General features: G+C 40.7%; 2 protein-coding genes and 3 non-coding genes across 5 annotated transcripts; all 5 read left to right on the top strand.

Moving 5' to 3' along the window:
* The first annotated feature begins 519 nt into the window (after positions 1–519).
* Positions 520–4,548, top strand: LOC115692488 (30S ribosomal protein S9, mitochondrial). Its single transcript, XM_030619347.2, has 4 exons — positions 520–1,148; positions 1,672–2,112; positions 3,429–3,509; positions 4,143–4,548. The coding sequence occupies exons 1-4, from the start codon at positions 587–589 to the stop codon at positions 4,232–4,234; spliced, it is 1,176 nt and encodes a 391-aa protein (XP_030475207.1). The 5' UTR covers positions 520–586; the 3' UTR covers positions 4,235–4,548.
* A 1,113-nt stretch (positions 4,549–5,661) lies between these two features.
* Positions 5,662–10,357, top strand: LOC115692480 (rRNA 2'-O-methyltransferase fibrillarin 2-like). Its single transcript, XM_030619333.2, has 7 exons — positions 5,662–5,794; positions 6,294–6,598; positions 7,109–7,204; positions 7,295–7,372; positions 7,464–7,640; positions 9,646–9,714; positions 9,977–10,357. The coding sequence occupies exons 1-7, from the start codon at positions 5,776–5,778 to the stop codon at positions 10,157–10,159; spliced, it is 927 nt and encodes a 308-aa protein (XP_030475193.1). The 5' UTR covers positions 5,662–5,775; the 3' UTR covers positions 10,160–10,357.
* On the top strand, positions 8,195–8,267 carry LOC115692493 (small nucleolar RNA snoR60). Its single transcript, XR_004007116.2, has one exon. It is a non-coding gene; the product is annotated as a small nucleolar RNA snoR60 (small nucleolar RNA).
* Positions 8,597–8,668, top strand: LOC115692492 (small nucleolar RNA snoR60). Its single transcript, XR_004007115.1, has one exon. It is a non-coding gene; the product is annotated as a small nucleolar RNA snoR60 (small nucleolar RNA).
* LOC115692494 (small nucleolar RNA snoR60) lies at positions 8,828–8,898 on the top strand. The gene has a single exon (XR_004007117.1). It is a non-coding gene; the product is annotated as a small nucleolar RNA snoR60 (small nucleolar RNA).
* Positions 10,358–11,982: the final 1,625 nt, after the last annotated feature.

Raw genomic sequence — 11,982 nt, 5'->3', positions numbered from 1 at the left:
GGTCACCGTTCTAGATTTAGGAGGACGCCAGCCACTAGGCTATGTCGCAGCTTGGCATGTTAGTCGTGGCTGTCATCACCGTTGTCCGTTAGAGATTGCTAGCGTGGTGAATAGCATATCCCAATATCCATGTTATATCCGGACATTTATTAAACAAATGATGAGATTTTTCACAATCCGGAAGATTTATAATCTCACCTCATTTTATCCTGGCCTAATCCGTGTCTGAATAACCAAACGCAGCTCTAAAAATTGTGACTGGTAATTTTTATTTTTTTTTTGGGTCGAAATGTGGCTGGTATTAGGCGGTTAGAAAATTAAAATCACGGCACCGTCAAGCCAGCCGAGCCCCAAAAGGTATGAGCAAATGTGTCTAGCCACGTCTCCAATTTGGGCCGGGCTTCTCGGGCCCCACATCTCGATCCCGAACCCATTAGCCCGCGGGAGCTCCAACCCGCACCGTTTGTGAATCCGGGTCGACCCGTTTCTCTCTCCTTCCCTTCCCCTTCCATTCCTAAAACCCTACTCTCAGTTACGCGCACTCTCTCCCCGACGGTGCTCCCTCGCTCTGCAACTTCCTCCGAAAATGCTCGCTCGCTTACTCACCAGACCATCCAACCTCCCTCCTCTGCTCTCCATAGCCGCCGCCGCCGCCGCCGCAAGGCTCCGCTCCAATCCCCCTCCTCCGCCGAGCAGCCGCCGCCCCCACCTGGCCTCCCTCCTCCTCCTCCGGCGCTTCTCCACCGATCGCGACGGCGGCAATGGCGGCGACTCCCGAGATCCCCCGCCCTCCGATCCCTGGAAGCTCTCCGGCGACGGCGACGGCGACGCGAAGTTCGACCGCCTCTTCTCGGAGGACTCCGGGAAGCTCGCGGGATTCTCCGGCGGCGGGGAGGATTCGTGGCTGAAGGAGGGGGAAGCGGGAGAGAAGAGCGTCGGAGAAGACGACGGATGGCTCACGGCCGAGGGGTATAGGGCGTGGAGTTTGGTGGAGGAAGGGAAGGACGACGGCTTGTTTGATATTGGGGAAGGTGCACAGGCTTTCGGCGATGACGTGGGTCGGGGAGCTGACGCTGTGAAGAGTGATAAGATCGAGGAGGAGAAGAGGCTCGAGAGAGAAGAACAAGAACTCACTACAGTACTCAAAGGTTCCCAATTTTACCGATCAGCTTGCTCCTTATGCATTTTTGCTCCTTTTTCTTGGCATCATTTGTGCATTATTACAGTATTAATCGTTGGGATTAACGTTTCTGAGAAAGCCATCTTCTTTTCGGCATTGTGTGCTCTCGTATTCAACGTGGTCGCAAGCTTGATGGTGTTGTCTCCTAGTTCTGTTGTAGAGTTGTGCACCAGATAATTCGAGTAATTTGGTACTTGTGGTTAGTGTAGTTGTATTGCTTCGTGGTGTATGCTATGCCTATTAGTTTCACCCTTGGCTTCCGTGACTGCAAATCAATGTTCGGAGTTGAACATTGCTTCATCTCAATGGAAAGAAAATCGGGAAATTTGTTGTCATGTTCCCTCATTTTGAGAGACCCGAGAGCCAAGTTTGCCTCTTTTTTCACCTCATGTAGATGTGCAACCTTATTAATTCGTTGTTTTTTTTTATTTATATAATTCGCTTTATTCCTCATAGTATTGAAGTTTAATTTGTGCATTTGTGTATCATAGGTCCAAATCGTGCATTTGGCGACCTTATTGCAGCATCTGGAATCACAGATGCCATGCTGGACAGTCTGATTGCTCTCAAGGATTTCGAAGGAATTGAAGGCTTGCCACCTTTGAGGGAAATCGAAGACATGCGTTATGAGAAGAACACGAGAAAATCCACAAGAGCAGAAATAGAGCGCTTGAAGCAGGAGGAAGTCGCCAAGGCAAGAGTGAGACAAGTAGACGACAAGGAAAGGGCTTATGGAACAGGAAGAAGGAAGTGCAGCATAGCACGCGTCTGGGTTCAACCTGGTGATGGCAAATTCACGGTGAATGAAAAAGAAGTCGATGTCTATTTCCCAATGCTTGACCATCGTGCTGCTCTACTTCGACCTTTCTCTGAGACAAAGACTTTGGGCCTCTGGGACGTCAACTGTACCGTGAAAGGAGGTGGTGTCTCGGGTGAGTTCTAGTGTCGCTCTGAACTGTGAAAGCACTTGTTTTTGCAATTATTTATTTGTATCGTTGTTTAAGTTCAGGATACATGGCAGATTGAATTTATTTTAATTTGTGCTATCCGTGCATCCATTACTAGCATTTTCTACTATTTGCTTTGCAGTCTTTATGTATCATCATTTGTTGCGATTGTTGTAATTTCTGAGAATATAAGACTGATATTAGAATGGATAGGCTTGCCTAAGTGAACTAACATGTGCAAGGCTGGCTGATATGTCTATCTAATGCTGATATTATCGCACTAGTTGGTTGAGTTTTGTTTTCTGAATTGCCTCTTCCTTCTTCTCATCACTCATGCACTCACTAGCACATCTCTAACGCCTTAGTGTGTTTTACCAACTAAAAAGTAGGAACCGGCCTCTTTTGGTGCAGTCACAATGGTTGTATATTCTAACACAAGATTTTTTAAGTTTCTGGAGTCTGCTAGTGCTTTCAAATAGGGAAAATGACACAAACAGTCCCTGAACTTGGACCTAATATGCAATTCGGTTCTTCAACTTTTAATTTGTTCAATGTAGTCCCTGAACTTTAGCCTAATGTTCAATGTGGTCCATGAACTTTTATTTGTTCAATTTGGTCCCTAAACTTTTGGTACATGTTCAATTCAGTCCTTGAACTATATGAAAATGTTCAATGTAGTCCCTGAACTTGAATTAATAGAAGGACTACATTGAACATTCTCATATAGTTCAGGGACTGAATTGAACATGTACCAAAAGTTCAGGGATGACATTGAACAAATTAAAAGTTTAGGGACCACATTGTATATTGGGTTAAAATTTAGGGACTACATTGGATAAATTAAAAGTTTAGGGACCAAATTGCACATTGGGCCAAAGTTCAGGAACTGTTTGTGTCATTTTCCCTTTCAAATACATGTAGTGACAATATTTTTCGACACAGTAAGAATTCCTATGCAAAGGCTTTGCTTAATGGGAAAAGACAGGGTCTCTTTGGATTGACTTGTATATTTTTCTTTTTGTTTAACTTAAGTCTTGCGGCTCACACACTAACTCTTTTATAATCTGAAACATTTGAAACTTTCACTAGATACAGATGTTGACCCATAGCTTGACAAATAATTTGTTCTAATGTTTTGAAATTTGAATAATGCTTTAAGTTTGGCGGGAAAGCAAAAAGGTACCTTTTGCTTTCTGTCTCTTTAACAAAGAGGTCTTGTCTTTTCTTTACTGTTGGATATATCTCTGGTCCTTCTAAAATGGAGTTTGTAAGCGGTAATACTAAACTTCATCTGATGCCAGGTCAAGTTGGAGCGATTCGATTGGGCATCAGCAGGGCCTTGCAAAACTGGGAGCCTGGTTTACGTCCTGCTCTTAGATCCGGTAAGATAGGTCGAATTATTATGAGATTCTATTACCACACAATGTTTTCTTTCTTAAGATATTTGTTGTTTAAGAAAAGGTTGAGTGCAGTGTATGTTTTGTTCACCTCACCTGCGTTCATCAAAACAGCACCCAAGCCCCTCTTGGTTTCGTATCAGAAACTTCCTTATTGTACATTAACCTTCTGCTAATGCAAGTTAAAGTGCATCAGGCCTTTTTCTTTTTCACTTACATTTACATAAATGGAGAGATACCAAGGAAAATGTAGTAGAAGAACCTCTCTCAGAACTGCCATAAAATTGTGTAGAAAGCAAAAGGTAAAGTAATATCCGGCAACAAAAAGGAAAAAACAAAAATCAAGATAAGGCAATAAAAACAATGACAACCTTCAACCTTCGCTTAGCTTGCATTTAGATTTAGTCACCAAACAACAAGAACTTTAGAAATCCTCTTGATTTTCATGTTGATTGGTTCTTTATCTTCTCTGTTGAATAAAATTAGCGCACTGCATTGAGTTCCTTCGGGGGTTGGGGCATATATTTCCCTTTGCCTTCCCTATCTATATCGATGAGACCTTGGTTGTCATCTTAGTGTGACCTTCAACTTATAGAAGTGTTTATGTCTTGTTGACAGCTGGTTTCTTGACGAGGGATCCGCGTGTGGTGGAAAGGAAAAAACCGGGCAAAGCAAAAGCAAGGAAGAGCTTCCAGTGGGTCAAGCGGTGACCAGAAACCACCCTGTTTTCTCTGCACACCACTGGCTTCAAGCACAACTTACAGTTTCGCGGCTGCATAATAACATGTTAGAGATTAAATGTATGCTAGGAATTTTTTGTATGTAGCGCGTATACGCCATACAAGCTTGGCTACTGGCACTAGAGCGATGCAGATTGTTAATTTACCAGGAAGCTCTAGTGTCATTCTGGGAAAGCTTGTATCTGCTTGCTTGGGCTGTTTTCTGTAGCAACCGTTGCATTGCATGAAGAACACTGAGAATCGATGATGAATTCACGGATCGACCATTCGATTTTTGTGCTTCATCTCATGGCTTCATGATGAAATGACCATAAATTATCATTGACGAATTATCAGAAGTTGCCTGTGTTTGATCACTCGTTGGCGGAATGTTGTGGTCCGTGGATGGTGTATGATGCTGCTGGGTTGAACTTTGATGTAATGTGATGGGTTGCAGAATAAAAACGACGTGGGCTCAAATGCCATAAGGTCAATTAAACGCCTTTATTTCTAGGCATGTATTCACGGGTCTTAAACAGTTCAAATAGGAACCTCAAATTTCAAATGTCTTTTTCTTGAAGAGCTGCCGGCACGGAATGTACTAAGGAACCTGTTTTCGACACAAACTTTCATGTAATAGATACTAGCAATCAAACATTTTATCTTATCTAAAAGACAATGGTTTATATTGTTTGCCGAGAATGCGCTACTCTTATCGTGATTGGGTGAAAAGTTCATTGTTGTATTATATTGTTTGCCGAGAATGCGCTACTCTTATCGTGCAAGATTGAATAAATATGCAGAAATCAAACAATGGAAAAGAAAATGGGAAAATGACACAAGTGATCTCTAAATTTTGGCTCAATGTGCACTATAATCTCTGAACTTTAAATTTGTTCGATGTGGTCCCTAAACTTTAACCCAATGTGCAATGTCGTCCATGAACTTTTAATTTGTTCAATATTCCTGAACTTTTGATACATCTAGTCCCTGGACTATATGGAAAATGTTCAATATCGTCCATAAACTAGAATTTATGGAAGGATGAAGTTGAACATTTTCATATAGTCCAGATACTAACTGAACATGTATAAAAAATTTGGGGATCATATTGAACAAATTTAAAGTTCAGCGACGACATTACACATTGAGTTAAAGTTCAGAGATCATATTGAATAATTTAAAGTTCAGAGACCACATTATTATCCCAAAAAAAATATATATAGAAGAAGAAGTGGGCGGTCAGTCAAGAGCTACATCCAACCTTTAGGTTTCAGATACGTTCATGGGCTTTTCGCATTTTGGGCCGGAGTTGGGCCATTCCCATTCCCAGGCCCACAAACTCAGCCCAAACTCTCAGAGCAAAACGCGGCTGCGTCGCCTCGCCCTAAAACCCTAAACCCCCCTTTCCCTGCAATTCTGCTCCGCAATAAAATGCCTCTCGAGTTGTAACTTTGCGACACAGTCGTAGCCCTCTCTTCCTCAAAAGCTGAAACCGGCGGCCATCCTTAGTCTCTTCAGCTATCACCGAGATGAGGCCGCCTCAGAGAGGTAAAGCCTTCGCCGCCTTTCCCCTTCTTGTTTGCGATCGCGTGCGTGTGGGAAAATGGAGCGAACGCAGTTTAGCTTTGGGCGCTCGATGCATGCTTGCCTTTTTTTTTTGTTCTTTTTTACTCTCCTTTTTTTGGTGCTGGTTTCGTTTGAAGATCCGCATGTCGGTTCTTGAGCTGTTTCTGCAGCTGGGGATGGTACTGGGTTTTGATTACGGGGTTCGATTTTTGTCGTCGTGCTGTAGTAATCTGTGGAATACGTGATGCTGCTTGCTTGCCTTCTTGAATACTTGGTACCGGAATGAAGTGTGAGGTTAATGTTTGCTGCTTGGGGATGAGCTGGGTTGTCCTTTTTTGAGATTTTCTGTTGGTTTTATGCTGCTGCCTGTGCTGTGTTTTGGCCTTTAATGTGCTGTTTTTCGCTGTTGTTTGGTGGCCTTAACATGGTATTCGAGCCCCTGTTTTTTTGTTTGACGGATGATCTTGTTGGGTCTTTGCAGGTCGTGGGGGCGGGGGATTTAGGGGCGGAAGGGGTGATGGAGGGAGAGGAAGAGGGAGAGGTGGAGGTGGAAGAGGTAGTGCCATGGGTGGCCGTGGTGGTGGACGTGGTGGTGGTGGTGGCCGTGGCGGAAGAGGACGAGGCGGCGGCGGTGGTAGAGGCGGGATGAAAGGCGGAAGCAGAGTTGTGGTTGAGCCTCATAGACATGAGGGGGTGTTCATTGCTAAGGGCAAAGAAGATGCTCTCGTTACGAAGAATATGGTCCCTGGAGAGGCTGTCTATAACGAGAAGAGAGTCTCTGTGCAGGTGAATATGTTTTTTTATTCATCTCGCTAGTGATTGCTAGGCATCTTCTACTGTTTTAATCGGTTTCCAAATGTTAGAAATGATAAACTCCTGATTCATCTCAAAACAGAAATTGGAAAAAAAAAGTTGGCGAACGACCTGCTTATCTGGGATCGACTGGTCTTTAGACTTTTAATTATGGTTCTAGGAATGCTAAAGCTTTTTTGGCTCTGTATACTTGTACCATGCGAATTTGATTGATTGTGGAGGATCTGGCTTAGATTCGATTCTTTGATTTGTGTGAAGTTCCTTTTGCCAGGGCTGTTAAGTAAAAAGATTTCTACTAGTAAACTCTGTTGCTGCAGATGCAATTTTCTAGCGTTCAGATCTTTCTGATTCTAGGAGCTTAATAATGTTGGCCTCCTTTACTTTCTTTGACTATGATTCTCATGTTAAATATGTGAGATTCTTTTTTCCAGTGACCTAGAAATATTAGTAAGCTGTATTGCTTTTTCTTTGAACTCTTGTTAGAATGAAGATGGAAGTAAAGTGGAATATAGAGTGTGGAACCCCTTCCGATCAAAGCTGGCAGCTGCCATTCTTGGTGGGGTTGATGAGATATGGATTGTGAGCATCTCTTCTCCTTTTTCTCTGGTGTATCTGTGACGTGTAGCTTCTTCCATATCACTGATCATGATTCATTCTCTTCAAATTCAGAAACCTGGTGCTCGGGTTCTCTATCTGGGAGCTGCTTCTGGGACCACAGTATCTCATGTTTCCGACATTGTTGGCCCTGTAGGTCCTTTTTTCTATTTTTTTGGAAGAATGATTCTTTTACCAAAAATGACCAGATGACTGACTTGTTGTCTTGCGTTCCTTTTGGCAGACAGGAGTGGTGTATGCTGTGGAGTTCTCCCATCGAAGTGGGAGGGACTTAGTCAACATGGCAAAGAAGAGAACCAACGTTATTCCAATCATTGAAGATGCTAGACATCCAGCCAAGTACCGTATGTTGGTTGGAATGGTGGATGTAATATTTTCCGATGTTGCTCAACCAGATCAGGTATTGACTATTGTCTTTGACTATGAAAGGAATTGAATTTGTTCCTATGAAAGTCTTCCTCGCCAAAGTGTCGGTGCAGGACTTCATCCGGACCACTAAAAGAAAATCCTATATCACGCATCCTACCTTTATTTCTGTTTGACTTACTGCATGGTTTTGTTTATATGCTTGTAGCAACTTATTTCCCTATTTGGATCTTTCTTCTTTTATGAATTTGCATATTTATTGTCTTTGATGCTTTTAAATCAGATTCCGTGAATTCTATACTTTCTATTTCCGATAAAAAAAATCAAAGCATTTCTTTGCAGCCTTTGTTTTACCTTTCTCAGCTTCAATTCATGCCATGGATTTTCTTTGCTTTGCTCATGCGTTTGTGAGGCTTCTTTTTGTATGAACAGGATGACCTGTTGTTTGGAAATTACCTTCCTGGTTTTGTGGTTTATCTTTTTTATTTATTTATATCTATACTACTATAACTACAGTTTTCTTCATTGCTATGTTAAGCATACACTTTTAGATTCTTTAATTGAGGTGTTTAACCAAGAGGGAAACTTATGCACATGAAGAATTAACTCGGATTCCCCTTCAAGACAGCATGGGTGATGCAAGATCGAGTTTTCTGATGCATATCTGATTTTGGCTCACTCCATAATTTTTTGTTTTCTTTAGTTCAAATTTGATTTTCTTTTTGAGTTGTTCTTTTCTTTTCTTTCCCTTAAAGACAAGTATATGACATACTTTCGGGCCAGTAAACTCCATGCGCATTCCCTGTACTGCATTATTACAAAGCATTTGATGAAAAACTCGGATTCACAGAAATTACCTTCTTGGATTTGTGATTTATCTTTTGTTTGATTTATATATCTATACTACTATAACTACAGTTTTCTTCATTGCTATGTTAAGCGTACACTATGAGAATCTTTAATTGAGGTGTTTCACCAAGAGGGAAACTTATGCACATGAAGAATTAACTCGGATTCCCCTTCAAGACAGCATGGGTGATGCAAATTGAGTTTTCTGATGCATATCTGATTTTGACTCACTCCATAATTTTTTGTTTTCTTTAGTTCAAATTTGATTTACTTTTTGATTTTTTCTTTTCTTTTCTTTCCCTTAGAGACAAGTTTATCACTTGCCTTCGGGCCAGTAAAATCCATGCCTATTCCCTGTACTGCATTATTACAAAGCATTTGATGAAAAACTCAGTTTCCCCTTCAAGACAATTTGGGTGATGCATTCCCAAGTTTCTGATGCAGGGTTTATTACCTTTCAAATTGTTTCTGTTGTGTATGAAGCTTAAGGATTTATGAAAATCAGGTTTGCGATTCAACTAGCTTACATTACTATTTGATGTTACCATCGGCTACTACAATGTGCAGCTTCAAAAAATTTTAAGTCCGGTTAGGTCCTTATTCATGTAGTTGTCCTTTTGACCAATTGTTGATTCAGGTTACTACTATTATAAGCTTGGTTGATAAGGTTAAACTGTCTCACCAATATAGCACAGTTGTGTACATTACGTTGCCTTTAAGGCATTAGGCTGGGGAATCTTAATTTAATAATTACTCAAGCTTTTGCTAAATTATAAATTCTCATGTCTTGTCAGATCCCTTATTATTAATTTTGATCTAGCGTGCCTGCAATCGCATGACTTATCGTGATGTGGTGTTAGATGCACTTGATCTGCCTCTCTGATCACCTGAAGGTCTTTTTATTTGTACTTATGATAAAAGTTGCTGTGATAACATGCATGGCAGTCTTTCTGCATTTGACTGTTTATCCATCAAGCATTAACTAAGAAAACAAATGCATTGACTTGTTGAAGCACTTATTGCACTAGGCCTAAAGCTCTGGTAATGAAGTGTGTTCATTATACGACAGAGGGAGAGAAATGCAAATTCTATTATCTGTTATTTGGATATCCTTTCTCTGCTTGAAGGGCTTTACTAGAAGCTGTCTGTTTTTAATATGTGATGTTCAATAATTTCTTGTTACATCTCAGGCAAGAATTTTGGCTCTAAATGCGTCATATTTTCTCAAGGCTGGAGGTCACTTTGTCATCTCAATTAAGGTATCTCTCTCTCTCTCTCTCTCTCTCTCTCTCTCTCTCTCTCTCTCTCTCTCTCTCTCTCACTTGTAATTCTTCTAATATTAAAACAAGTAGCTGGTGCAAGTTTTTGCAAGTCTAGGACACAAGTTGTGGCATCGGAAATGATCTCCTCATAGTTGAGGGAGGGTGAAAACCAATCCACTTGGAAAGAAGAAACACTAGAAACGTCCCTTTGATGAGAAGAGGTGTAATGAATTCCTTTGGGTTGTGTTTGTTTTTGCAGGCAAATTGTATCGATTCTACTGTTCCAGCCGAGATAGTATTTTCCCAGGAAGTGAAGAAGCTGCAGGCTGACCAGTTCAAGCCCTTTGAGCAAGTTACTCTCGAGCCCTTTGAGCGAGACCACGCTTGTGTCGTCGGTGGCTATCGCGTGCCGAAGAAACAAAAAGCTGCTCCTGCATCATAAGAAGTCTCGGACTGCCGTAGTAGTTCAATCTCCTATCACTTAGTTTCTCTGGGTGCACTTGAATGTCAGTTCTTTATGTATCTCTTTCTTAGATTGGAACTCTAATGTTTTCAATATTTTAGGTGGGCTCGTGTAATAGACCAATATTCTTAAATGCGTTTGGATTTTTCCACCTTAAGGCCAGTAATTCGGTTGTTATTTTTGGCGTACAGATGTCTGCAACGACAGTTTGCTTCTTAAATGTCTGTCAAGTAGACATGGCCATGGTTCCAGGCCGGTTCGGTTCCGGTTCGGTCCGGTTGAACCGGGCCGGTAAAAATTAAAAAATCAATTATGAAATAAAAAAAATGAATTATCAAATTATGAAATAATGAATTATTCAATATAAAATGTAATCAAAGTGTACATTGTAATCAAATTTGGGGAAAAAAGAGAGAAAGAGATGGGACTTGAACTTAATGAATTATCATTAACCGTTTTACATATCTTCTTGAGGATAGAAAAATCAAAATCTATGTAGATCGTTGTTGATTCGAGAAAGGATAATATCACATATAATTTCTGAACTTTTGATTAATGTGTAATGTTATTTTTGAATTTTGAATTTCTTAATCAAAACTGTACTACACGGTTATATACATCTCTAATTCGAAATGTTTCATATTACTCCATTTTGCTTTTTTTGTCTATGTAATAAAAGTTGGTATCCTCTACTAATTTTATCTGTACTCTCACTTTGTATCTCGGTAGATTGAGAAAGGATAATAGCACAGATAATTCCTGGACTCCTAGACTTTGGATTAATGTGCAATGTCGTTTTTGAATTTTTAATTTGTATAATATGATTTTTGAATTTTAATCTAATATGTAATGTTATATCTAGACTTTTAATTCAATATAGTTTCTAGACTATATGAAAATGTTCAAAAATTGAGAAATCACATTGGATATTTAACTAAAGTTAAGAGATCAAATTGAACATTCACGCTTAAAAATGTCGTTTCATCACCTTTTCAAGCTATTGATTTGTGACATCTCCATAGACGAATCAAACTAGCTCTTGATAAGGTTTCCTCCCTACTCCTAAAGTCACTGTCTAGCCCTCCAAGCTATCGATTTGCGACATCTCCATAGATGGATCAAACTAGCTCTTGATAAGGTTTCCTTTCTTCTCCTGAAGTCACTGTCCAGCCCTCCTTCTATAGCAACATCCCCGTGAGACTCCCCCCTCTCCCTCTCTGTCTCACTATCTCTCTATCTCCTCCTTTTCAAGACTTCTCCATTGATTTTGCGGATGACGCCATCGACATCCTCTACGAAAGTGGAGAGTTTTGTACTGTGAACTCAAAAGTTCGAGGTGCGAGCGCCTTGAAAGAATATGTTGCTTTGGCTCCGGTGCTTGTTCCGCACCAAGGCTCTTCTGTTGTTGCTTTCAGTAGTCGGCTTATTTGAAAGTGATTTTGAGATCAACTATTATTTCTTTTGCAGCTATTCTCTCTTGATCTAGAGCTAGATTAAGATTTGGATGCTCTTCTATCCCGATCTAAATATAAATTTGGGATTTACAAGGCTTTTATTGTGCTCTTTCAACTTGTTGGTGTTGTTGTTTGTCTTTATATGGTGATAGTGTCGTGGATGTCACATCTAGGCGCGCAGCACCTTTTGGCAAAGTAGTATCTATTGGAGAGAAAATTCTCATCGTGAGCTCATCACCGATGATGATGAGATATTCGGTGATCGGCAGCCGGTTATGCTTTGACACTATGGCAAATCCGATTTTGTGCAATGAGCGAGTCTCTGCAGGCATCAAGTTGATTCACTTT

The sequence above is a fragment of the Syzygium oleosum genome, unplaced genomic scaffold (genome assembly GCF_021117445.2).
Source record: "Syzygium oleosum isolate NSW1041296 unplaced genomic scaffold, Sole_v2.1 Sole_v2.31, whole genome shotgun sequence".
NCBI lineage: Eukaryota > Viridiplantae > Streptophyta > Magnoliopsida > Myrtales > Myrtaceae > Syzygium > Syzygium oleosum.
This window is presented reverse-complemented; position numbering and strand designations above follow the sequence as displayed.

Bases quoted from the DNA above. Each gene is read 5' to 3' on its own strand.
- LOC115692488 (XM_030619347.2), top strand. From the start codon at position 587: ATGCTCGCTCGCTTACTCACCAGACCATCCAACCTCCCTCCTCTGCTC. The intron at 1,149-1,671 runs GTTCCCAATTTT...TGTGTATCATAG, and splicing joins ACTCACTACAGTACTCAAAG to GTCCAAATCGTGCATTTGGC. The intron at 3,510-4,142 runs GTAAGATAGGTC...TCTTGTTGACAG, and splicing joins ACGTCCTGCTCTTAGATCCG to CTGGTTTCTTGACGAGGGAT.
- LOC115692480 (XM_030619333.2), top strand. The intron at 7,205-7,294 runs GTGAGCATCTCT...CTTCAAATTCAG, and splicing joins GGGTTGATGAGATATGGATT to AAACCTGGTGCTCGGGTTCT. The intron at 7,641-9,645 runs GTATTGACTATT...GTTACATCTCAG, and splicing joins ATGTTGCTCAACCAGATCAG to GCAAGAATTTTGGCTCTAAA.